Here is a 27,635-nt window from a genome sequence, read left to right on the forward strand (position 1 = left end):
CAATATCAGTTAAGCCATACAGCACATAACGGAAGATTGAGCATACAGTGAAGAAACACAAAAATATTCATTTAAGCCATCAATCCACCAATTTACGATGAAGTTACCAGATTGTAAAAAACGCATTTCACATTAGACCTGATGAAAAGCAAAAACAGGTAAGAAAGAGACAGTATTGAAAATAAATAGAGTCTATGCCAGGGATACCATGCAGCCCCACTCAAGTCATCAGCTTTGGATCAAGGGGGGTTTCCTTTCAGCACTACCATCTATTGGAAAGCATTGACATCTTTTTTCCGTACATCATTGTCCACGTACCAGAGAAGATTCCATCTTGCAACAAGCAGTATTGTTATCACATCTTCCAAAGATTATTATTGGTGTGCATTCTTGCTGTACAAACTCGGATTAATCAACAGCGCCCTTCCTTAGCGCTACGGCAACCAGAAACCGGGCTCCTGCTCTTTTCCCATCCACTGACGTATAGCATTGAAGCAATTTTCATTCATCAGTTGCTTGAACATGCTACCTGCTCGTCTGCCTAATTTTCGCTTTTTCCACTTATGTTTTGTGGATTTAGCTAATTGTACGTTTAGTGGCCGCGTTAGTCGTTACCAGCAATAATTATAATCTTATTAACGCTATTTTTCTTGAGAAAGTTTTAAACCTTTGCCATTTTTCCTGTTCATTGACGCGTGTTAATAACAGCTGGCTTGATTTTTCGTCTCCATCGCGCTTTTGGCGAAAAATAAAATGATTGATTGACTCTTTTTTAAGTAGCACGTTGTACTGTAATTAGCAAAATTTTCCGTCTTCCAAATTTTGGGCGGAATTACATTACATGCCCTCGTATGAAAGTATTGGTGAGTACACATTCCACCGTAAACCTAGGATTTCCGCCTATGTAACTTACTGAATTAATATTGCGAAACAAGTGTTTCGGCCCAATTAGTAGGCCTATTGTGCTGTGTCCTCACCTTCTATGCAAATCTACAGTCAAGTGATTGATTTAGTCTAGTAGGCTATGTAGTTTTGCAACAACTCAAAAGTAAGATTACAGCAGTAGTAACGTTTTAAATAACTGTGGCAATCAATAATCAGTTTAGTACATTTGTTAACTTGTGTTGGTAACTTATTTGGAAAATATTTGCTTGCATAATAACAGTAAGGTCGATCCATAACAGTACTTAAATATTGCATAACACAGTGATTAGTGCGAAACATGTACAAGGAATAAAAAGGTACAGTCTAGATTGATGGTGCAGAAACAGAATAATCATAAAATCTTGATAGAACATATGCATAGATAAAATTAGAAGTAATTGTTTGTAAAACAGTGGCAAAATTCGACTTTATCACAATAAAGCGGCGTTTATAATCATTTGTTAGCATAAAAAAACATTTTGTTTAAAAGTTCCGGCCTAATCGACTTTCAAATAACTGAAATGCTGGCTTTGACTAAAAAAAAGTTTCCCTACCCCTGCTCTACTCGTTGGTTTTTATACACAAAATATGCACCCAAAACTAGCAAAGCAGGCAACCAAATAACACCAAACAATCCGCGGTTACTTTTTTTCCATGGTAGGCCTTTGTCATCGAAAATTTTGGAAACTGATTCATCTGCAGAAACGTTCTGGGGTAACTGCAAACGATTGGCAACTTCTGAAGCCGCTCTTATTCCAGATTCCACAGCGCCATCCATAAAACCGGTCCATTTCTGAGCAGTTTCAGTTCCAGCCCAATGTACACTAAAGTTAAATAAGATTTACATTTAAAAATGAAAATAATAGCAAAAGCTATTAAAACACGCCACTGTTTTCAATGGCAGTACCCAATAAAACTACTTGTTTCACAATTCGGCTTTCAAACAGGTGGCGGGGTCGAGCCATTTTATGCAATTTTTAAGCAGCAAAAACAACTACAAGAAATTGATTATGCGCATGGCCACAAACTCAGGGTGACAAATAACAATCGAGGAAACAGCCCCCATACGTAAAAGATGCATTTTTTTGAATAAATTTATCTATTACTATATCACATGTTGCTATCGTCCGATGTACAACATATTTTACTGTATCAGTTGCATCACGAAAGATATGTTTTCTAGGTAAAAGTTTATTAGCTTTTATATTTGCTTGTAAACAGTTGAACTTAAGAATGTATTATCATCAGATATTGTGATCAAGTTTTCACAACACATTAAAAACTTATTTGTGATCGCGTCACCGTGTGTTTCCAAGAATTTTTTAAAGTAAAGGGCAAGTTGGCCATAAATCAGAAAAGAGTTGTCAGTGAGTATGCAGGAGAATAAAATTTTTAGTAGTACTTGGTGGTTAAGCAGTTATTATCAAAATTGTGTTGTAAAAACGCAATTTCGGCACTAATTAAGATATGGGTGGTGAATATTATGACGTCACAAAGTGAAAACAATGTACATGACACTCTTTTTTGCATTAAGAACTGTACCGTATTTCTATATCATCAGAAGGTTTTCAGTGGGCAAGCTACACTACAGCTTAACGAGCTTAGTCTTGACTGCTGGAGCTAACCTCGTCAGTTCGAACTTAAATGCACTACGAAGGTGAGATTGGACAGCAACATTTGAAATAGTGCAAGTAAGTTTCCGCAAAAATAACAACAAAGAAACAAACAAGTTGCGGGTCATGTATACGCAAGCTTGACATACCCGCTTTAAAACACAATTTACCACTGCAAGCGTTTTTAACATTTTCCTGTAGACGAAAACAACCTGCAATTTTGACTCATGCCTGTACATCAATATTAATTTTAAACTCTTCAGTACAGTATACGGAATTTTACCTATAAAACGGTCTTCTCAAGGCCTGGTGAAAATATTTCAAGCATCCTGGCTGCATCATACATACTGGGCCTCCCGACTGGTAAGGTTCTTTGCACCAGTCTTTATCAGCATATTGTAAGAGAAGACTTTCTGCCTCTTTTCCCAAGATTGCAACCAATGACTGGATTACAATTGATTCCCTTTCTAATTTCTGCAAAACAAGGAAAGGTATGGTCAAACTTTGTCCTTAATTCATAACGAAATGTTAGCAAAAATTCACAGAGAATCGGAGTAAAATGGTTTGAAGTTTCCCTAGGCCATAATTTGGTTACAATACAAAAATCTGAATTTTTAAAATTATCACGTCATTTTGAGTCTCACTGCATATCAAGCCCATTCATTGAGGCAGTTCTCATTAAAATTCTACGAATCTAGGTAATCTACAGATATAAAAAAAATACGGCGATGTTCATAACACAAAAATTGTACTTTTGTAACAGATTGTGCACTCACAGCATAGATTCTTCGATTTGAGAAATCGTATCGCCCAGGGAAACCCCAAGCTTTTTTAAATTCCAGATTGGTGAAAAAATGAAACATCTTAGTATGTATGTATCAATAGTTATCACTTTCGTATCAATAAATCAATCAGAATTCTCCTGCCTATGGCATGTAGATACACTGGGCGTACAGCTTACTTGAGGAATCAGGTTTACAGGTACTTGCAATGTCTATGATTTGGAGCGTCAAGCACTTGCCATTCTGCAACTCAACCCAAGAAAGGCAAGATGGATATATCCAAATCGTGCTCAGCGTATACGCTGGCTTGACCCATGTCAATACAGGAATCAAATCTCCTTGCTCTAGATCATGGACATTGGAAATACCTGTAAGCCCGATACTTCTGATTTAGTGTACACCCAGTGTATCTCCACGCACTAGGCAAGAGAATTCTGATTGATTCATTGATACGAAATTGATAACTCCTGATATGTACACACACACATAAATAAACCCTCTCTATTAACACTAGGGAGAGTTTCTTAAGTTTAAGTTGGCTCAATACAAGAGCTTCTTTGCATTCCGGAATGGGCTGCTATGCTCAGTTAGTAATATCTAATAAAAAAAATCGTACAATATATTGTCTTAATCGATACACAAGAAGACTGAAGCACGTAAGATCTGTGTTACGCCATGCATAGTTTTGTGCAAATGTTAATGTTAGTCTTTCTAATCAGAATATCTCTACGAGAATGCAAGGTCGTAAATGTACCCCTCAGACATCAGGAGACTTCAAATTCAAAGGTGATATTCTAGGATGGACACATACTATAAAAAGCTAGCCCACAGGATGTTAAATGAAATTGCAACCTTTTTGAGTTATACTACACCGTAAGATGCAATTCTTGGGACCACTGACCAGCTATGCAAACGTTTGGTTGCTATTGCCTTTGTGTCGAATATGACCAAATTGATAAGAAAGTTGATTAAAAATCGGTAGTGTACGAAAATTTACAGCGTGGCCCCAAAATTGTTCTCGCACATCACAAGACCCAGAGTCATTAATATAATATGACTCAGAGTGCCTGAGCTTGATCATAATAATTAATTATTGTCAAAAATTTGTAGCAAACTTGACAGTCATTGTGAGACGTTTAAAGGATAATGTGACATTAGCAACCTTGATTGTAAGATTGTAAAAAATGATGATGCGTGACTGATGGGAGTTTTACATAAATGAAAAATGATGCATATTGTTGTGAATTATAATAACCAAAAGTTAATGTCAGCTTTATTAGACTAAAAATTGAGTGAATGTTGTAGCTGTGACTTTTCAATCCAAACATTTGTCAGGATTTTTGAGAAAATAAATTGCCCATCCCTGATATGTCTCCATTGCAATTGGCATAAAACTGTATTAATTGAAATAAAGGAAATATGCAAGAATCAAGTTACCCCATTTTATGTTAAGTCTTGTTTACCATAATGCAAATTTCATATTTCAAACCCTACAATGAATGGTGAAAAATAAATGATATGTTATAAACTTATATTACTTAGTTTTAAACGTAACGTACCGACTTGGTCGTCCAGTACACAGCGTGTTCTCCACCTATAAAGCCAACAATTGCAGGATCTCCGTTGAATGTTGTAGCATCGAATGTAACGGATAATGGGCCAGTGGTGGACTTTTTGACGAGCATAACACTTTCGCCAGAATCACCATGTGCCTTTGACAAAGGTCGCAATATCATACCATACCAATTATGCCCACAATTTAGCTAATAAAGCTAAATAAGCCAACAATTTTGGAACATGTAAAGAAAGTAAATCAACTTACTCTCCAGAAAGCATGTTCATAAGTAGCCACAAACTTTATTATATTTCCCATTGGTGCTCGTGAGCTAAGCTCCAATCTGTCATGAGGCAAAGGTGGCACGAAATCAATATGGTTAACCAAATTTAATGGTATGGCACAAATGACGTGTCGAGCATGATAGATTTTCCCTTTTTTCGTTTTCACAAGAACAAACTCATTTTCTTTCTTCAACAGAAAGAAATAAAAAAGTTTATTCAAATATTTATTGCAATCAATATTAAATTATCAGACTAACAGCATTTAACACAATTTTTTTACAATAAATGGCTGAGAATCACGCAACAACTTTAGTTGTTCAAAATCTCAGTAAACTAATGTAATGTTTTCTTACACCTGGGATAGGAACCAAGAATTTTTCACCATTATAATTTTTACGTTTATAGGCGTGTAGTGGCTTGGGAGCCACATCCAATACCATTACGTATATCAATTGTGGAAACGTATGCGCCATTTAATTATTGAAACATTGTTCATTGATAAAACTGCAGCTAGCATTTAATATTTGGCTGCAGATGCAATTTGGCTGCAGCTGCAACTAGATAAAACCGCAATTATTGTCGTTTAATATTTGGAAACTTGCCCTAAATAACTTTATGTGAAAACGCCGTTTAGTGCGTTACCAGGTGATTTCATAACTTCCTAGTTTTAACTGAATGTAATTCCCATTGCCAACGCTTTGCTTTTATCGTTCACACATTCTGAAATGTTCGTGTATATTGTGTTGAATATTTCCGTTCACATCGCTCCGCTTTATAAACTCGAACTGATACGCGAGTAGCGCCAGAGACATAGATACCGAATCGTACGTACGTATTACGTTAGTCGTGTAAAATGTAATTCGTCAGTCTTGTTTAATTGGTGAATGCTAAGTTTGTGATTGTATCATATTCGGAACCTGTACAGTTCCTACAATAAAGGATTGTTTCTGATAAACTGTATCTGTTAATCGTAAGAGCTTTCGGCTAGTAACAGTAGTAACACGTTAAGGTTAGAGAATTCTAACCGCACACAACCACGGAGTCAGATCATTAATTCGGCAGGTAAATTAAGTCCGAATAACATAAGTTAAGACTGACAAGCAGTAACCTCTGCAGGCGTATGTATATCAGAAGTAAAAGTTATGGCAAATGTTTCACTTGAAACTATGTAAGAAAAATGAATTAAACTATATTCTTTATTTAACACATAACGTAAGGGGATGGGAAAATATATCTGGCTAATAGTTACTTTGTGGACAGAGCTCTTAGCGAGTAGCGGCTAAAAACATGTTAGCCTGAAAAAGTATAAGTAAAAAAGAACATTTTTGCAATCTATTGACCATAGGAGATGCACTTTTCTACTTGCGCAGCAACACTGCAAACATCAAATTGGACATCATGGAAAACAACTTATAGTAACATAATGGAGACATATGTTGGCGCTCGAATAATGAGATGATAGAAAATGACGGTAAACGGTGATTCCTTCCAAAAATTAAAATCAAATGTGCTTTGCGATTCAAAAATCTAGTTAGCTTATCCTTTGAAAATTTTAATATGAAATGGAAAACTGAATCAATAAAAAAGTATATCACAATAATTGAATTTACGTATAAACTTGCTTTCAAAGGACCTACTATTTCAGGAGTTCTTAACTTGGAGTCCAGGAAAACCTGAGGGGTCCGAGAAAGATGCTTTAAGGCAGGGGTGTCCGACCCGTGGCCCGCGGGTCACATTTGGCCCGCCGGAAAGTTCTGAGTGGCCCGCGCGGTATTTGTCGAAACGACTTATATTTTCAACTGAATCGCCTACCTAATTTATGGCGAACTTACATTCCGAGAAATTGGCATTTATTGTTTTTTACTAATTTCTGACAGCCATATGGAAAACTCGCTTCGCATTGCTACATCGTCCATCTCACCGAATATTGCCAAACTTGTTAGAGAAAAACAGTGTCAAACTTCACATTGAAATGTCGACGTGTAGTAGAAACCTTGTTGACTTTACTATATCTTGGTATGTTTATTGTTCTTATAATTGTAAAAGAGGATAATACGTATTTCTAAGATTAGAATTTTGATGTGAGGGTTTTAATTAGAAATTAACAATAAACACTTAAGTGGCCCGCGCAATCATTCGTAAATCGCATGTGGCCCTTTGGCCAAAAAGGTTGGACACCCCTGCTTTAAGGGGTCCATGAAAAGAAATTCTATTATATGGAAGATCCATTTATTTTTATCTGTGCATAAGGTCATTATTCCACTTGATCCGACCACAGCTGTACTCAGACATGCGCTTCGACTAATTTGGACAATTGCAAAACCTCCTTTGTGATGTAATAATACACAATAGCTACACCACTAGTACAAGTCTGGTCTTAGAGTACATGGTTGTGTTTTTTTGCTGTGAAAGGTTATTAATACAATGTGTTTCTTGCAGTGGTCCATAGATTTTAAAGAATTTTATAGGGGTTTGTGCTCAAAAAAGGGTAAGCAACACTGCCCTAAAGCATCACTTCTCAGACCACTTTAGGTACACCAGGTTAAGAATCCTTGAACTAAATGATAGCTTATGCTTTTATTTTTTACCTTTAAATTTCAGTTATTCCTAAAAAGATTGAGAAACACTGTATTTTAGTGACAGTTGGAAACATAGTTGAAATCATTTTTGCAACCTCGTAAGCCAGTGTTTCCCAAACTTTTTCCGATCGCACACCACTTATTCGTTTTTTTTTTTACTACACTGCGTACCACCTGGCTCCTGAATGACTTATTTTACTCAAATGTACCGGTATTTATTACCGTTATTACTACTGTATACCATAACACCAAAGAAAAGCAAGAGAACACAATTTAATTTGATAGATGCAACTGTTTCTTCTGCACAAGCTTGTCTATCCGGGGTAACACATTACTCACAGCACATAGAAAATCATGTTCAGCGGTACGCGGTACCACTTAAAAAGTTCTCTCATACCGCTAGTGGTACGCGTACCATAGTTTGAGAACCACTGTCGTAAGCGTTACATGCTTAAATAAATGAATGAACTTAACAGATTGTTTCCAGTAAATATTTCCAGATGAAACGGACACCGTGCATCTTAAATGGTGATGAATGTGGTTATCAATATTGATCAATATAATGAGGTAATTAATCAATATACAAACGTTTTCAACTTTCTGTAGTATTAGACTTCATTAACATTGAAACATTTCACATCACTGTACGAATCAAAAATAGGCCAAACATTGGTGATAATAACTATTTCTGCATTACTGACTATGCACGAATGCCTTGTTAGTTTTATATCAGTGACAACTACTACCTGGCAGATGCTGACAACGGGGTCATCACAGCTAACATTATCAGATCCAATTTTTTCTTGCAAGACATCCACAATGTTAGATGCTGTGTCCTAAAAAAGGGCATACTATTACTAAAAATATGTCTACAAGTACCTATTAACATGTATTAACACAGATATTGTAAGTTAAACATATTTAAATATCTAAATCTATATCGTGAACTGTCGGTAAACATTTGTTTTAACAATAGTTTCAGTGCAAAAAATAATAATCACATGGCCACAAGAACGCACATAATACACAATTATATATAATGTTTGTATTTATAAAAATTCTTCAAACGGTCATTCTTACCTTTAGGCGATATTCCTGAGCAGAATCTTTACCATTTTTAGTTAAGATTTCAAATCCTCCACCAAGAGAGCAATAATACAAGAAATAAAACAGAGAAATCTGTGAAGGTTCAGCCCCAAACATGACCCTTGTTACTGCTGCCATCATTTCTACATTACCTGCAGTTAACAAATTAAAAAGGTTGAAATATGATGGTCCGATGCGTAAATAACTTTGTACATTACGGGCTTAAGGGGATAGCTTGTGCCAAGGAATAGAGACGTATTTGCATAATAATGTGAACAATACAGTTTTGAAATTTGAAATGTCGTGAAAAAAGCCAATCTGTCAAAATCTGTCAAGGCAAAACAGTCTCGCTTTTGTCGTATTGACGACACATGACATTTCTGTTCAGTGGTCCGTGGTGAGCAGTTTAAAACTTGAGCACTAATATAAAAAAAATAAAAAATGTGTGTCAATCAGAACATGTACAAAAACAAGCTTGGTACCACCAGTAACCGGGACTCAAAATTAAGTCATTCATAGACTTTCTTCAGTTAAAATGTCACCATTGCTTTATTGGACACATAGAATTTACTCTCCACATAGCACATGGCATTTAGCATTTACTAATTATTTGAATAATTGGAATATTTAGTTTAACTTCATTGCTTTGAAATATAAATTTCCTGCTAAAATAAATGTTCTAAGGAAGCAAGTCATATTTGATATTTTGCACCCAACAACTGAAACATTGCACTTGTCAATGAGTACCAAGAAAAGGAAAAATGAGGCATAGAAGAAAAACACGTAACAAAGCATATAGCTGCATTGCTAAGTTCAAAATTAGTGCATTCTTCTAAGCAAGCTTATTGGCAGTTACAATTTATATGTGGAACAGACTTTAGTGCAAAAACAACAGCAAATACATATATTTATTATTAAGATGCTGCAGACAATGTTGAAACAATTTTATCAATGTATATGAGACTAACCATGGTTAGAGTTATACATGATGAGAAAAATCTCTATATATATATATATGTACAATAAATATGTACCGTATAACAATATTCCTACATATAAGTATAGTATGGTCAAGCCCCAATTTCTAATATTTTTAATTTTGTTAGTTTAACCTAAATTTAAAACTGTTTACCAGAATCACTCAACTACATTGTTAATGTCTTACCCCGGAATATTACTATAAAAGCTTTAATATAGTAACGAAACCATTGAAACCTATCTCCATAATTGAAGCCAGGCGCTACAGCCAGCACACTACTGAGTGGACATGTTTAAGCCACTGCTGGTTGCTATTGATTACTGAACTGGTGTTATACATGTTTATAAAAATGCAGCTGTGTGTTTCTGGGTAAATCACTGTACTTTCATGCAAATTTACAACTTCTTGGTAAGTTTATATCGTAACTATTGTCTGATTTTATTCAAGAAGCTTGACATAATGCCAGGTATCACCTACCTATCAATGTGCAAGTATTGTACAACCAATTGCTATACATAAAAGATTACATAGAAAAAAAAAAACGAAAATCTTACTTGAAAACCAGCAAGTTTTTTCAACAAAAGTTTGCAGAGTTTGCTCATCCCATTCTCCAGCAAAACGGCAGGCCAAAGGATTTTCTGCTGAAACCATTGCAACCATCTTTTCGATCTAACGGGAATAACGTATACATGAATACATGTACAGTCTACACGCACTTTTTTAACATTTATTTCATTATTTTCTATACACACAACTAGGTCATTTAATTTTTACATATATAATAGGTTATTATATTGGTATCTTTTTTTAATATGGAAGTATTTTTGATACACCTTTAAGAAGATGATCTTCAGCATGGTGCAGGAACAAATATCGCTACTGGCAGATACTATCAGCTTTATTTATTATAATTGGAATTAGCTGCGACGGAAAATGAATTTTTAATACTGGCGTGGCATAAAACATAAACTCAAATTTTTCAGCATAAATCTCCTTGTGCTAAAATGCAAGCTTTCCATACAGGTTCACTGCGCAATGTTACCCAGACAAGGGGTAACTTTTCACCCTCAACAAAATTCAATGAAAAAACATGTTTTGAGTAAAGCTAGCTATCTTAAGGGTTACTAATCCAAACACGGCAAATGAAATAAATGAACTGTATAAAATTACAAAATTGTTGCATACAAAGTTTCAAAACACTAAAATTTCCCAACTACCATGTGTATGTAACCAAACTTTTTCTCAGCCAGGAACTTCCCGCTCGACAGCTAGTCAATTAGCTCTGTTTGCTTTAATAACTTTTAATAGCATTTTCTTAGCTAAAAACAATCATCTTCTTGCTATAAAACCCAAACGTAACTAAACCACCACTCTATACCCGAGCGCAACACCACACCAAAACAAATTCCACGCAATCATAGAATCAACGTGGGCCGCTATACACCAATTAGGCCCTAGGGGTCACGATGCGAGACGTCACAAAAGATCGACTAAAAACACGTGTACAAATAAATAAGTAAAATACAGCATCACGTGAGCAAACCTAAAACCTGACAAGCATGCATACAAAAGACACAACGCGAATAAAAATAAGAGCTGACTCACACATTTAACTAGATTAAAATATAAGAGTGGTGCGAACAAACGATACGGTGGCTATAAAACGGGTGCATAAAATAATCCCGTGACATGTATACATATGAAAATACATTTCATTTCAAGAAGTTTTGAGCGATTTGTAAGACAAAAACAGCAAAATCGTTTCGCTCTACCATTTTGGTAGAGATGGGCAAACACAGGAACTTTAGAGTTAGCTTTCCAAAAAATTTTGCCTCACTCAACACAATCCCAAATAACCAACTGTACCAAGTCACAAACAATATCATCAGCAAAGACACACCGTGATTACGGCTGAAGTGACAAAATTAAGTATTTGAATTAAAACAAATCAGTAGACAACATCAAACCAAGTGCAGTCATTTAACTTCGAGTAACAAAACAAGTGTCATACGAAGTTGAAATAAAACAAGAACTGAATGGAGTTTTAATGCGAATAAAATATCTATGATGTAATATGCACATCAAACACAGTTAGTAAGTGAAACAATGCACTTCTTTTCATGAGGCATATGACAGATGCCCAGTGAAATGTCATGACACTGTATTGTCTGAGACGATAAAAACCAAAAAAATATTTCATGTTTGTTACGCATGCTAACACTCCCTTTTCTTAAAAGGATGTTCTTTCTATTAAGTTATTCAAAGCTACTTTACCTCTACGATTCGTCTGTTTCATATAATTGAAAAACTATACCTACTCGGTATTATTTTATGTGTTGACTTTTTCATCTGCAAGGTTACACACCATAAAAAGTAACCTTCAGAACCTTATACCTTCAAACATTAGCTTGTTTGTTTATCTGTTTATTTTCAAAACTTATCCTTATTTTTATGCTCTTTCCTAAGCTAGGCTATGCGGCCATCTTACGTTGGCTATGTGCAGGTGGAATTTTTCGGTACCTAACCATATCGAAAAGGAAGCAGTAATTGGCCAGGGTTTTTACAATGCATCATATAACTGCAATTGTAGAGAATCATCCAAGATCATTTGGCAATTAAAAACACGATTGCACTATAACCTTCCAGCACTGGTAACCCAGTGTATCACTCACACACACAATTCAGACGTCACGATTGAGTTATTTCATTCAAATGTTGAAATGGAACAACAATGCTTGCTAGCTAGTTTTGTTTTGGCAGCAGCAGTTAGATTTGTAAATGTTTAATTTGTTCTAATATTATAATACTGCAAATTGGCTACTTGGATTAAAATTGGAGTGTATAATTGCTAAAAGTTAACAAATTTCTGGCTAGTGTTGTTGGTGTCACAGCAAAATTTTTTTCCCGCTTTCCATCAAAATACTGGCTGATAAAAAGCTAGAGTCAATTTTTGAAGTGGTATAATTTATAAAGTAGTTAAAAGTTATTTTAATAACAAAACGTTTGACGATGATATTTTGATAAGAATATTCCCAATTATATATATATGCTAAATAATATTATCAAAACACTTTCTTTCCCAGAATACAATTTAAGTCTAGCAGCATGGGAAAAATAATAACTAAACAATATCTAAGAAACTACAGCCAGTTATACACCTCACTAACCGTTCTAATCATCAGGTGCAAATCAATTAAATGCAATAAATTCAATGGGGGAAGATGACCACAAAAACGTCTAACATCAGTCAAGCTGTGAACTACAATTCTGTTATAACCCGATTGATATTGCGGAAAAACATCAAGGTTTAACTCTTTGAGCAGTTTCATTATGGAGAACTGCGAGCTGGAAATTGAAAGTTACATGAATGTTAAAAATATAGCAAAAAAATACTGAAGCGCTGCATTAACTTTATGCATACTATCACATACATCATAACAAAAATCTTAAACAAAATTATGCTAAAAACTTGACAACACACTTAGACACCCATTGTCCTCCCATGTCCCAATTAGCAGTTCCATTTTTTGTGCACAAGGTGGAGCGACATGTCCGACCACCAATTCTGTCTGGAATAGATAAATAGTGAACAATGCATCAATCACAGTAGACTCTATTGCTAAATTCAGTTCTTCCTGGTAGTTCATAGACGTACATATATTTACAGCAGTGATGGCCAACCATGAGCCAAACAGGGCTCATGGTTGGCCATTTAAATTGGCAAAAAGCACCACAAACATGCATAGTATTTCAATATTTGTGACCAACTTTTTCGCAAATATAGGGTCAGTTGTAGAACAGCATGTAGAATGGCAATAAAGTAAATAACATTGATGCTACAGTGTAGTTTCTGGGGTCGTATTATGTGCTCATCGTTATTCGAAATTGTGAAGCTTCGAATCATTAAGTTGCCATTCTCTCTTCTACGTTATAGCAGAGTCACTACAAATTTTGGTAAGAGATAACAAATGTTTGATATGCTATTGCGATTTTTCATTATTGCTATTCACAATCGTAAAGTGTAGCGCTAAAGCAAAGTCGTCAATGTGGCAATCTTTCCTCATCGTTATTGCGGAGTTATAATCAATTTTCAATAAAAGATAATAACTTTCCAAAAAACATTTTCATATTAAACCGGGGGCGGGCAACTTCTTCGTTCAGCGGGCCTAATATGAGAAAATGAAGTACTTGGCGGGCCGGATTCCTGAATCGATACATTAATCGTGTATTTATCCACCTATGCAAGGAATAAATCGTATTTAATGTAAACTTTAAGTTTTAAGCATTCTTCTTCTTTAAGCAACACTTCTTCTTAAAGAATAATTAACAATCACTATATTTGACGTAGTAAGCAAGTAGTGAGGGATTGCGGCAGACTGTGGCCGCAGGCCACATTATCATGTATCATTATCATTATCATGTACCGGAAACTGTCTGCGGGCCGCTCAAAATCCCGTCGCGGGTCCGGCCCGCGGGCCGTATGTTGCCCACCCCTGTATTAAACGACTGTTTTAGAGTAGTCGCTAAATCAATCTTATTCTCAAGTTTGCAAGCATGGTGGCTTGCTTTTTTCCTTTGAGCTCAACTTCAAGTAACAGAGAGAAAGTTTACAAAAAGAAATACCGAATCCTACAGTAGATTATAACAATGAACACTTTCTAAAAGAGTTTTGTATGACAAAAATGTAGTATGTTGGTGTGACCTCATCAAAGATCAGCTCATTATGATATGCTGTATAATATTTGTTGTCGTAATGGCACTCCTTTACTTAATTCTACCGTGGAACCCATCAAAGATAAAAATCAAAAGTCTAGTGTTGGAGGTCAACAACAACGACAAAGTCTTATTGCATCTTATCTACTCCATCATGAATAAACTTTATGTGTGTATTATACCCCTCGTTAAAACTCTTTTCATTAATACAAAACATGTTATTCGTTTTTGCATTTGGAGAAAGTGGCGGTTGCAATCAATTGGGAAAAGGCGTTGATACAGAGTCAAAAAAATACAAAACAAAACACGCCTTGTAAAATTTTTCATTTATTTTTGATAAATTACTGAAAAAGCCGACCGTTTCAAGTAAATAGTGAATATCAGTATAAGCTCATCCTACAATTAAAGAAACAAAAAAAAACAAATCACACCGAAGTGAAAACACTAAAAATAAAACAAAATAGACAAAAAACATAAGCATTAAATGTGACATTCTGGGATAAAAAGCTAAAGAAAACTTCATCACCACGTGCTAAGGGTCCTACGAAGCCATTAACAAGACGCTAGAAACCTTGCTGTCTATTAGGGATGGGCCAAAAATGTAATTACACGTGCTCGCCGAGCAAAATCAATTACATATTTATACCCACATATTAATTCACACATTTACACAACCACAAAAGTACTCAGTATCTTGGAATATGCTTTTGGGTAAAATCCCTACTCCAACCACCAGCTACATAAGCCTTAGTGTTCCATGGTTAAAAAAGTTTGAGAAACGCTGATATAAAACATTAAAACCTAAATGCCTGTTTTAGGCTGCGTTCACACATGGGAATGACAACCAGGTTCTGTTCCTGGTGGTCACTCTGAGCGTTTCAGTATAGAACTCGAATTAGAATTAAACATAAAATGCAAATAAATTAGTCATCAGGTAATTTGTTTGTAGGTCTAGATAAGCCAGACCGCAATAATAATAATAATAGGCCAACTGCACACCCAGCATGCCAGCAGGTACACTAGCCTATAGTGCATCCTACTGATAGACCTATATAGTACAAAGCATCTTTATAGGTACCAATAGTATAGGTACCATACCAATATTATTATCAAAGAAAGTGATACCTCAACTATTCGTCAATCTAACCTAGCCTGTACCATGGTTCTCATTTTTAGTTACCGCACCCGTTCACACACGGACCTTCGTAGGTTTCATGATGCGGAGTGTTTACACATGAGAATTAGGTGTAAAACCTGGAACAAATCCTGTTCAATTTCACACATCGTTAAACTGTGACCTGATATAACATTCACACTGGGGAAAAGAACAGTTCCTGGTTTGTAAACCTGCCCTGTGTGAAACAGCCTTACAGTGGCAAAAGTATATGCTATAAAGTAAATATATGTAATTGTAGAAAGGATTCTAACAACTAACTTTTTCAAATTTTGCAATAATAGATGGCAACTAACTACACAACTACACTTTAGAGGCAATCAATCAGTGCTAACCAAACATAACTTATTACAATTATGCCGTGTGCAATGTGCATTAAAATATAAATCAAGTCTACTATGATACATTAGCTTCATATTTAACCTTTTGCTTCTAAAACCATGAAACTTTTTGCATCATTGGTTAGTTTTTTTAAGTGATATGCCGCTGTAAATCCAGATATTCCTCCTCCAATAACAATCACATCCACTTGCTTTGGTGATTCCATATTTAAACTGATATCCTAAGAAATCATACAAGTCTTGTTGAAAGATTTTGTGCTATCTGCATTAAGTAGCCTGTTATAAAGTTGTAGTTATTAATGGATGGAAGCGCAGTAGTGCATAAGATAAGCACATCGACAAGCATAAGCACCTAAGTTTTAAAAATCAAGAGCATGCTGAAACATTTATGACGTTATGATATGTGACATTACAATCTAGTAAAACGTAGAAGATCCACAATGCAAAACTTCATAAAAATTAACCATGTGCTAAGTCCATGGTAGTTTTTCAAAATCGAATATGACAGCCCAGTCGAACCAAAGTAAGCTATTCACGGATTAATGCTCACTAGATTGTCTATCGTTGACCATGCTCAACATAATTGAAACATTTCAATGTGGACATCCAATGTAATAATCATACATGAGCCTATCCACAAAAATAGATAGAGCAAGAAAACTCCACTCAAAATAGGTTTAACTAATTATCGCTTCCACAGAACGAAATCATTTCTATGTTAATCCCCATAGATTCAACTTAAAAAAAAAACAATATACTCTATTGGTTCGACACACAAAAATACTTTGCTAAATAGGGAAAATGATATTATAATTTATTAAAACGAATTATAATTTCCTTGCTTTTAAAAAACCATAGAAAACTGTTATTTTCTTTTCATTGCACGCTTTTATTGTTACAGTCACATACACTTGCAGTAAAGCAAAAACAGGTCATAAGTTTCTAGTTTTTTCCGTTGCATGATCGCTAATTTAATTGCGTTTGGTTGAGTCACAATAGGCCTACTGTAAATGTCAAAGATTTTATTCAGGTGAAACATAAAGATTTATAAGCGAGGTGGTAAAGTTGCAGTAAAAGTTATATTATTGCAACAGAGCGTATAAGTTACTTCCTGTCGAAACGGTCACAAATGAAACATCGGTCATCAAACTTCATTATCGACTTGCATTTTCCAGTGTAAATATAAGATAAAAAATTACGTTAACTTTTGTTTAAAATGATACCAAGTAGTGTTTGGTCGTACCCTGTTTTAAATTCAACCATTTTTATATATATAATTGAATAAACCCAATTCCATTCGCTCTACACTGATACCAGAAAAGCGCTTGGCCCTGTGCCTAGCGAATAGGCAAGGCACATGACTATTTTTAACTGAATAAAATGAGATAAAGCTGCCGTATTATTATGATGTGATATCAATAAGATGCCTTGCTTTTCATTTCGGCAGTTTAACAATCTTGCCATGTGTTTTTATGAACATTCATTTATTTTTCATTAAAAGCGCGGTGGGGACGAAAAATCAAGCCAGTTGTTACTAACACGTGCCAGTGAACAGGAAAAAGTGACAAAGCCGAGAAGGCTTAAAACGTGGTCAAGAAAAATAATGTTAATAATTGCTGGTAACAACTAGCACAGCAGTTAAACTTGTACTTAGTTAAATTCATAAAACATAAGTTAAAAAAGCGAAAAATTAAGCAGACAAGGAGGTGGTGTGTTCAAGCAATTGATGATGGAAAATTGCTTCAATGCTGTACAACAGTGGATGGTAAAAGAAACCCACCGTAAAAGAAACCCTATCCTGAGCAAGAACTCGGTTTCTGGTGGCTATAGCACTGAAGAAGGGTGTTGTTGGTTAGCCCGAGTTTGTATAGCAAGAATGCACACCAGTGATAAATAATCTTTGGAAGATGTGATGATAATACTGCTCGTTGCACGATGGAACTTTCTCTGGTACATCGATAGTGATGAACAAACTTTTACAAAAACAATAGGAGCAACATTAAACGAGTTTATTGCTTTACTTGTGACCATGTGGTGTGCCAGACGTAATTAAGTCGTAACTTTGCGTCGTGTCTGATGCAATACTTGCAATTATTCTTAAATTATTATTTGACCAGGTATGTAGATTGTAGAGGTACCTTACTTCAGATCCTGAGTACCAGATACTTATTCAATCTTTAAATCAATTGAAAATTAAGCGCAAAGAAATTCTGTCGAAGTCATCAAGTGAAAAATAACGCACCTTAAGTGCGGCACTGACGCTCACGAAAAACAGTATTGAGTGAGCTTATGCCAAACTGGGGACCGGGTAAAACCTGGACACGACGCAATCCGCGGATCGTCCATGGATGGTTGAAAATGGACGATTTTTGCGTAAGCGTCCATGGACGCTTTCACGCAAAACCCACGTTTTCCCTTAGTCGTCCATGATCGCTTGTTGAAATAGGCTTAAATAAGTTCTTTTGCAACAAAGCGTCCATGGGTGGTTTTTAGGATAAGTTTAAAGCAGTGTTTTCGAGATCGTCCATGGACGGTTGAAAATGGACGATTTTTGCGTAAGCGTCCATGGACGCTTTTAGGATAAGCTGAAATAGCGGATATGAGGAAAGTGTCCATGGACAGTTATGGGTTTCGAGATCGTGCATGGACACTTGAGAATGGACGATTTTTGCGTAAGCGTCCATGCTGTGGCCATTATTTTGCGTTTATTTTATTTTCAATTCAGGTTGGATTTTTTTCTTGTGCGCAGGCGCAGCACAGATTTTCTGTGCGTGAAGACCGTGTCAGTAGTGCGCATTTGCGCATGCGCGCAGCTTAGAGGGAAAATTGCTCTACACTCTAATCGCAATGCAGAATGCACACCAAAGATTCCTTGGCAAGGAAGCACATGTCGGAAGCATGACTAACATTGAAGTCTTAATAAGTACTTTATACGTATCAACAATTTCAAAAATCCCCAAAAAATCCCTAAATCATCAAAATCCCTAAACTTGTCCCTAAAAGGGGCAAAAAGTTCCAATTTGGAACTAAATCCCTAAAAGTGAGAGCGCTGGTCCATGGACGATTTTAGGATAAGTTTAAATAGCGGATATGAGGAGAAAAACGTCCATGGACGATTTTAGGATAAGCTTAAATAGTGCATATGATGGAAATGTCCATGGACGGTTTTGGGATCGGCTGAAATAGTGGATTTGATGAAGTGTCCATGGAGTATGGACTGTTTTAGGATAAGCTTAAATAGTGCATATGATGAAAGTGTCCATGGACGATTTTAGGATAAGCTTAAATAGCGAATATGATGAAAGTGTCCATGGACAGTTATGGGATAGGCTTAAATAGTGGTTATGATGTCAGCGTTTAAGCATGGACAGTTTTGGGGTCATATGCAGAAATGATGAGACATGCAAAGACATCCATGGGTTTTGGGATAGACTTAAATGATGTATTTTGGATAAACGTCCATTTAAGGGTTTTGGGATCTAGGTATAAAATTAAATGATGGACATTGGAAAAACGTCCATGGACGGTTTTGGGATAGGCTGAAATAGTGGATTTGATGAAGTGTCCATGGACTGTTTTGAGATGGGCTTAAAAAGCATCCATGGACGATTAGTGGTCCATGGGTGGTTTTTAAGTTTAAAGCAGTGGTTTCGAGATCGTCCATGGACACTTGAGAATGGACGATTTCAGGATAAGCTTAAATAGTGCATATGATGAAAGTATCCATGGAAAGTTATGGCATAGGCTGAAATAGTGGATTTGATGAAGTGTCCATGGACTGTTTTGGGAGGGGCTTAAAAAGCATCCATGGACGATTTTTGTTATAAGATGAGTTGACAGGAGAGAAATGACCATCATCGTCCATCCAGTAAAAACTCACTCAGTATTTGAATGTGAACGCGGGGGAGGAATAAAATTAATTGGGCATATAATGGCTATTCTTTCATAATGTTGCAGAGGGGATTTCTCACCCAAGAACATCAAACTTTCCAATCTGGGTCTGAATTAAGTCCAATTCCAAAAACTTTTTAAATTATGTGATTGAAGACTTTAACCAAGTTGTTTTCATCATCACTCAAGCTTAATGTGTTAAATTGTACATATTTTACTATAACTGTGAGCAGCGTAACACTTAATCTCGATTTCATTTCTTCATATTTTGCTTAAAATTGATTATATTCACTTTCGCGTCAAACACAAAAATTTGTATTAATCCTTTTATTCTTTTTTGCAGGTGCTGCAAAAATATTCCTGCGACAAATGCTCTATCAATGGTACACAATCCTGATGAACCCATCGACAACAAAGACTGCATTCAATCTGAAAAAACAATATACACAATTAAATCTTGTAAAGTGATCTCTTAAGCAAAGAGGTGGACAGACAGCACTTTTGAGACAGAAAAAAGTAATTCGGTACTATAGTACCGCAGTACTGCCCACATATGCTTGAGCATGGTATAGGTGTTCTATGAAGTTAAAACGACCTATCAAAGAAAACAGAAGTCATTAACTTAGTTTTTTTATAGGTGTTTTGGAACCACGAGTGCAAAATTAAAACACCTAGAATTTTAAAAGTGATTTTAAATTTTCTAGTTGTGTTTGAGTTAAGTAATTTTTATGTATGGTTTTTTGGTTGTAGAATAGGAATTATACAAAAATAAAACTATGCACTGCTGGACCTGTGTGCTCGTAGACATTTATCTGAATGTAGAAACATAGAGTAACATCTGATACAAATGAGCAAACTTTGTGCATGGCTTGTGTTCGATACTCAGTTGCAATGCATTAACGACGCTAGGTTTGTTTACTTCAACTGGCAAAAGGTTTGAAATTTGGGCAATATGATGTAAAAACCAATAAAAAATATGTCACAAAAAAAATTGCACAAAGGCTAGCTTTGTAAACAGGGGATTGAATGATTTGGAATCAGAGCCAGGTTTAAGGCATGCGAAGAACCGACGATAGAGATCATCATGGTCGTGTTGAAGTATCAAGCTAAAAGTAAATAGTTCAAAATTTGGCCTAGACCACAGTAAAACTGAAAACAAACTTTCCCAAAATCTGATATCTGCCGCTGCCCAGTTCAAAATAGTTTAACTACACTGGTAAAATAGTTGCAACTTATAATACCAACTGAACTGTATGCAATGATGGTTAAATCTGCCACGTTAATGTATTATATGATGAGCAAGGTTTACCCATTCTGTCTTTTGCTGGTCAATTTCAGATGGGTCTTGATTGTGACATATATTGCAAAAACTCAGCAATACATCACAGTCTGTAAAATGAAATAAATCTATCTGCATTTTTACATTAAAATCATTTGTTGTGAAAACAGAAACAAAATAACAGAAGTATACGGTTTTTAAAAATATTTAGTTAACAAATTCAAGACCAACAATGTGCCAGTTACAAATACAACAATGAACAAAATAGTTAATGTGTTTAAATTCAGGTTAAAAATGTTGGTCGTTTTCCTATAAATCTCTTTTACATTAACTTTGTACATAAGTATGGTTTAGTGTTCTCCTGGAAAATTATGTGGTATACTTCAACGACCTTAAACAACAAGGTCATAACATACTACAAATACTGCAGGTCTAATTAAAACCCCAACGGCCTCTCACCGGTGGAATCAAGCAGTAAATTGCCAAACTCCATGCGATACTTCTTGCAGGACTCGCTGTCCGTATTGAAATTGATCTGTTCCTCACCAGAACTTTCATGAAGGATTCTTTGAGCTTCCTACAATATGCCACTTATTGATAGAAAAGATATTTTTCTACAATTCATTAAAATCAACTTTGATTTTAGGAATATATACAATTACACATTGTGATGCCAAATAATTTGAATTAGTGATAATATATACCAATGATAATAGTGATTATATACTTAATCATCACAAATTTAAATTCATCCTTTCTAAAAATACCTTTAAAGCAAGAGGGCCACAATTCAAACCGTCTAGTTGCCTGTCATGTTTCCTATGCTGAAAAATCCATCTATCCCATGTGCCACGAAAAAACTTTCCATTAGCACGTAAAAATGATCTAAAATACACTTACAATATCAGAACCATAAAATGTTTTCACTGACACTGTAACATTGCTGTTGCCCTTTTCAATCAGATTTTTCTTAATTGTTTTCGGTTGCCAGATAAACATTTATGACATAAAAATTAGTAATGCACGTGGCTGTGCCTTATTCCACTCACTTCCAGTTTCTTTTTATTTGTTCCATATACATTAATTCTTTGCCCATTGGGTCATAAAGAAAGCTGCAATATTCTTTAACATTTGCCTGTAAATAAGTAATTAAAAAAAGGTAAACTTTTTCGCTGATTGTATTCAAACAGATAAATAACGTAATTAATTCATAATTGTGTTTGGATAATTGTGTTTGGATAATTTGTTTCATCCCATATAAATTTCTCTAGGTGCATATACTAATATACAGTATAGTACAGTGATACAGTACAGTGCTTGTTAATAAACACACAAAATAGAACATAAATAAGATTATAATATCATCAGATCTGCATGGGAATTCCAGAGGAGTAAGTGTTAATTATGACAATTAGCAAAATATAACCATTGTGTAAATATGCACACCTGAAAACTTCACAGGAACTGGAGCATTCGCTTTGCTATCATTTGATTTAAATTCATTTGCTTCTTCAAAACATGTCGAAGTAACATCGTCTTGCATGTCAGTAAGTTTGGATGAAGGTTTCCCAACATCAGAATAATCTGTAATGGTTGTACTACTGCAAGGTTTTGTTAGATTTGCATACCTTGGATGCTTTCGGCCACTTCCTCTACCACGACGTTTACTTCTAAGGGAGCTGATAGAAGGGCTATTGGTTGAAACAGGCTTGTTTCCAACAATCATTGTGCAAGCCATAATGTGAGCACATGTTCTTGAAGACAAGCAGGTGCAATGAGTTTTTGGAAAGAGTGTGACAGTATAGCTGCAATTTTTTAAGGCACGTACTATAAACCTTCCTTTGAAAACTTTGATTCTGTCTTCAGCAATTAGAAAGTTAGCCACACCCAAGATAGAATCATTTGCTTGGTTAGATGATGAAGATGGACTTTTCAACATGGTATTTCTTATAATGTGAATGATCTGGTCCGGTTCAACACAATCAGATGGAAATTCAACATCTTCTACAGATAAGGTATTATTTTCGTTGACAAGATGCCAGTCTCCAAGACCGCATTTTCCTCGCAACAGCTCCTTGTAAGTATAATTTTGCAGAAAGTACACAGACAAAATAAATTCATCTACACGAACTTCTTTATGCTGCAGAACTCTTTCAAGCTGGGCATTGAAACTTTCTGCTGGATTAGTTGTAATGCCATCATTATATATGTGACTAGCAACTAGCAACCACCGTCCAGCTTTGGAAATGATGTCATCGTGAATGTGATTTTTGAAATAAGTGGCAAATGACGGTTCCCAGTTTTCGCTGAGCATGTACAAATCATTTTCAAAATCTACAGCTGATTTACTTCGAAGAAGACTATGCACATCATTCTGATACATGAGCTTGTCATGAGGACCAGACATATTCCGTTGCAGCCAAAACTTGGTGTCACGGATTAAATGATTCCAGCAAATAAACTGGCTCCAACTTGGAAACACATTTTTAATTGCAGCTACGATGGATTTTTCTCTATCAGTCACGATTTTAAGTGGATGCTGACTTAAAAATGGGAATTTTCTTTTCAATATGAGGAAAAAATACTCATGTGCCAATTTTTCCTTGGATTCATGCATATAAAATGCCACAGAGACAATTGGTCTTTCCTTAAACAACTGGTGCTGAAATAAGAGTGTACTAATATAGAAATCACCACAATTAAATGTGGTGTCATAATAGAGAAAAAGATTTGAGTTGCCAGTTAGAGTAACTTCCCGTAATTCTCGGAAAAGCTCAGCTATTCCAAAAGTAATCTGTAATTGCGGATATAAATGAATATCCAAAACAAAGCCTTCAAGTGATAGTGCCAATTCATATGCAGCGTATACATCATCATGGCATATTCTTGATGATTTTTTTTGTAATTTTACCCTGTTTCGTACCTGTTCATAAGATCTGGGACACTTTCTGCTCATGACTTGAGCTGGGCAGTTTGCCGAAACCATTTTTCTATAGATATTTTTCGGAGGTTGTTCACTTTCTCCAATTTCTTTTAAGGTTGAAGGAAATGTTCTCGTAAAGACACGAGACAAATTGTATTTTGAATTTCCATGAGGTTTTAGTTTCACTGAAGCATGACATCCAGTGTAGTGTACTAATGTAGTTTCTTGCTTTTTTGCTTTTACATATGTATAAGCTCTTCTATAAAAGTTTGCACTATGACGAGCATGGTAGAACCTTTTCTTAATATTTAAAGTACGATGTGACAGGCTTCTCACACCATCACAGACCCAACCCACATTGTCACATTTCCAATCTTCCTTTTTGTCTGCTGAATCAGAATTATACTGATACACATAAACCTCATCTTCCTTTGGAAAACTAGGAGGCAGGGTAGAGAGTAAGTTTGCATCAGGATTGGTGATGATGTCACCAACTTCTGTTTGATTCAAGTTAGATTTTCGGCAGTAAACCACTGCCCTGCTAGTCTCTTTATTATGCTGCTCCTTAAGACTTGCCTCTACATCTTTAAATGGATCTTCCAGATTTCCTCCTACATCTTTCAACTGCCGACTTTCTTCTTCACCTTTAAATGGACCTTCAAAATTCATATCATCAATTTCAAACTGCCTGTCCCAATTCATTTTCCCATCTTCAAACTGCCTTTCCAGATTCGCTTCATCAACTTTTAATGGATCTTCCAGATCTCCTCCTACATCTTTCAACTGCCGACTTTCTTCTTCACCTTTAAATGGACCTTCAAAATTCATATCATCAATTTCAAACTGCCTGTCCCAATTCATTTTCCCATCTTCAAACTGCCTTTCCAGATTCGCTTCATCAACTTTTAATGGATCTTCCAGATCTCCTCCTACATCTTTCAACTGCCGACTTTCTTCTTCACCTTTAAATGGACCTTCAAAATTCATATCAACAATTTCAAACTGCCTGTCCCAATTCATTTTCTCATCTTTAAACTGCTTTCTTAAATATACTTGCTCACCTTCAAATTGCTTGTTCTTTACTTTCACCTTCACCTTCAGCTTCAGCTTCTTGGAACCAGAAGGCTTAAATTTGAAAAGGATATGTTAAAAAAATATAAACTATGCAAATACAAAATAAGCAGTGTAGTATATATGCATTCTTCCATGACGCAATTATGCGACCATGCAAAACATTTTACCATGATTCATTACATTTGCATTAGGCAAGTGATGCTGTTTAGTCTAAAACTTATTCAAGTTCAACTGAACCCTATTTGTATTTGTTGGCAAGGTGTTAAATAATCCTTTTGTTTGTTCCTTTTTTGTTAACCGCTTGGCTTTGGTTACAAGTATTATTCAAAAAGATCACAAAATTTTAGTATTAATGGGCAACTAATGAGCAAAACCTGGGAATTTTTGTAGCAAGCAAGGTTCATAACACAGCCCAAGGACAAATCTATTCCACAATAAAGACAAAATTGTTTGGATTCATTTTTTAAATATGTGATATTTGAAATAGTACATCCTTAGTAGCTATGTTTTATATACATATATTGTACACAAATGTCTGTTTTCAATAGATTAGATTCGGGACAAACTCATTTAATCCTTGCGCAATAACTTACCATAAAATCATCAGCACTGTCTGAACTGTAAAGATCCAGTTTCGGTTTTGAATTTTCCTTCTTGTCTTCTTTTTGCTTCAATTGGATTTTAGTAGCATTTCCAGTCACATAATACGCTAAAGTAATATTACCTTGATCTTTTATTAGTTCATATGTTTGCTTTTTTAAATAATTATTCTTTTCATCGACATGATAAAAGAAACGTTTTTTGACAACCGGTGACGACTTTGGTAAGCACTTTACACCATTGGCTTTCCAGAACTTTCTTGCTGACATCCATTCTTCATTTTTATTCTCAAATAAGTAAATCTGACCTAACTCAGGATTGGCTGGTGGTTTACTTGACAAACGTCTTTTGTCAGGATTAAGGAGAATGTTTGTTGCTTTTCCAACAGTAAGCTGGTTAGCCGTTTCATAAATTACTGACATTTTTATGTAGGCTAATATATATTCCGATCAGTAATGTTATATATAAATCAGAATAATAACAACAATTTACGTTAAAGACACATAAATAAAAAAGTTGGTCATGCCACGAAATGATTAGGCCTACTGAAAATTTTCAACCGTCCATGGACGATCCATGGATTGTGTCGTGTCCAGCTTTTACCCGGTGCTGTCCGAAATTTACGCCTATCAAGCCTATACTACTGTACCACTCAAGCTTCCAAAATATATCTTTTAAGTCTATCCCAAACCCACCGAGGTATTTGCATGTCCCATCATTTCAGCATATGACCCCAAAACTGTTCATGCTTGGACGATTACATCATATCCACTATTTAGCCTATCCCATAACTGTCCATGGACACTTTCATCATATCCGCTATTTCAGCTTATCCTAAAATCGTCCATGGACGCTTACGCAAAAATCGTCCATTCTCAAGTGTCCATGCCCAAAACTGTTCATGCTTGGACGATTACATCATATCCACTATTTAGCCTATCCCATAACTGTCCATGGACACTTTCATCATATCCGCTATTTCAGCTTATCCTAAAATCGTCTATGGACGCTTACACAAAAATCGTCCATTCTCAAGTGTCCATGGACGATCTCGAAACCCATAACTGTCCATGGACACTTTCATCATATCCGCTATTTCAGCTTATCCTAAAAGCGTCCATGGACGCTTACGCAAAAATCGTCCATTTTCAACCGTCCATGGACGATCTCGAAAACACTGCTTTAAACTTATCCTAAAAACCACCCATGGACGCTTTGTTGCAAAATAACTCATTTAAGCCTATTTCAACAACCGTCCATGGACGATTACGGGAAAACGTCGGATTTGCGTAAAAGCGTTTTGTTTTGTGACGTTTTGTTCACGCAGCCTAGCCCACTGTTGAACAAATTAATCTAATTATTTTAAGCTGTAATATAAAAAGGTGCGCTAGGATCAAACAGTTCAACTTGGTGACGACAAATCAAAGTATATTTTTTAATTCTCACAGAGGTCATAGAGATTTTTATAATCTTTCGACCAATCTCATATCTCGAAAGAAAAGATAAGCCACTCCTCAGACGCGAAAAACAACACTTCTCGAGTTATTATATTTGGTCCTTCTCATGTTATTTTTCTGAAATATATCATGTAGATAATTATGATAGGTATTTGTGTTTGATAATTGTTATGATGAAATTAATATAACGCTTTGTAACTTATTTGAATATTAATAATGTGCTGCTTACAAAATCACAATCTCCAACGGCCAGTATACCATATTATTATGACTATGATTGCATTAGAAATACCTTGTTAAATTTTTTAAGTAATTTCATTCATTTGTTTGCACACATGACCCGCAGGCAATTATATAAAACTTACACCACATAGAAGTAGA

The 27,635-nt window shown here is 35.5% G+C and overlaps 1 protein-coding gene and 1 long non-coding RNA gene across 7 annotated transcripts; one reads left to right on the forward strand and one right to left on the reverse strand.

The window, feature by feature from the left end:
• Window positions 1–1,096: 1,096 nt before the first annotated feature.
• Window positions 1,097–27,133, reverse strand: LOC143452201 (putative flavin-containing monoamine oxidase A). 6 transcript variants are annotated; one of them, XM_076953070.1, is made up of 10 exons: window positions 25,791–27,119; window positions 13,292–13,371; window positions 12,970–13,147; window positions 10,357–10,471; window positions 8,818–8,975; window positions 8,484–8,573; window positions 5,142–5,345; window positions 4,879–5,031; window positions 2,821–3,011; window positions 1,097–1,748 (listed from the first exon to the last, which is right to left on the reverse strand). In XM_076953070.1, exons 1-10 carry the CDS (start codon window positions 26,217–26,219, stop codon window positions 1,475–1,477), a joined length of 1,872 nt encoding a protein of 623 aa, XP_076809185.1. In that variant the 5' UTR covers window positions 26,220–27,119; the 3' UTR covers window positions 1,097–1,474. The 6 variants fall into 6 exon arrangements, 4 of the variants coding, with proteins under 4 accessions (XP_076809185.1, XP_076809186.1, XP_076809187.1 ...); XM_076953071.1 differs by lacking the exon at window positions 25,791–27,119 and adding an exon at window positions 16,113–18,850 and having other exon boundaries at window positions 13,284–13,371; XM_076953072.1 differs by lacking the exon at window positions 25,791–27,119 and adding an exon at window positions 16,113–16,270.
• Window positions 20,009–20,710, forward strand: LOC143452202 (uncharacterized). Its single transcript, XR_013114961.1, has 2 exons — window positions 20,009–20,146; window positions 20,265–20,710. It is a non-coding gene; the product is annotated as an uncharacterized LOC143452202 (long non-coding RNA).
• Window positions 27,134–27,635: the final 502 nt, after the last annotated feature.

This window comes from Clavelina lepadiformis, chromosome 4 (assembly GCF_947623445.1).
Source record: "Clavelina lepadiformis chromosome 4, kaClaLepa1.1, whole genome shotgun sequence".
Classification (NCBI taxonomy): Eukaryota; Metazoa; Chordata; class Ascidiacea; order Aplousobranchia; family Clavelinidae; genus Clavelina; species Clavelina lepadiformis.

Bases quoted from the DNA above. Each gene is read 5' to 3' on its own strand.
- LOC143452201 (XM_076953069.1), bottom strand. From the start codon at position 26,219: ATGTCAGTAATTTATGAAACGGCTAACCAGCTTACTGTTGGAAAAGCA. The intron at 25,249-25,790 runs GTAAGTTATTGC...TTCAAATTTAAG, and splicing joins ACAGTGCTGATGATTTTATG to CCTTCTGGTTCCAAGAAGCT. The intron at 23,006-23,106 runs GCAAATGATTCT...AAAAAATTGCAG, and splicing joins CATCTTCATCATCTAACCAA to CTATACTGTCACACTCTTTC.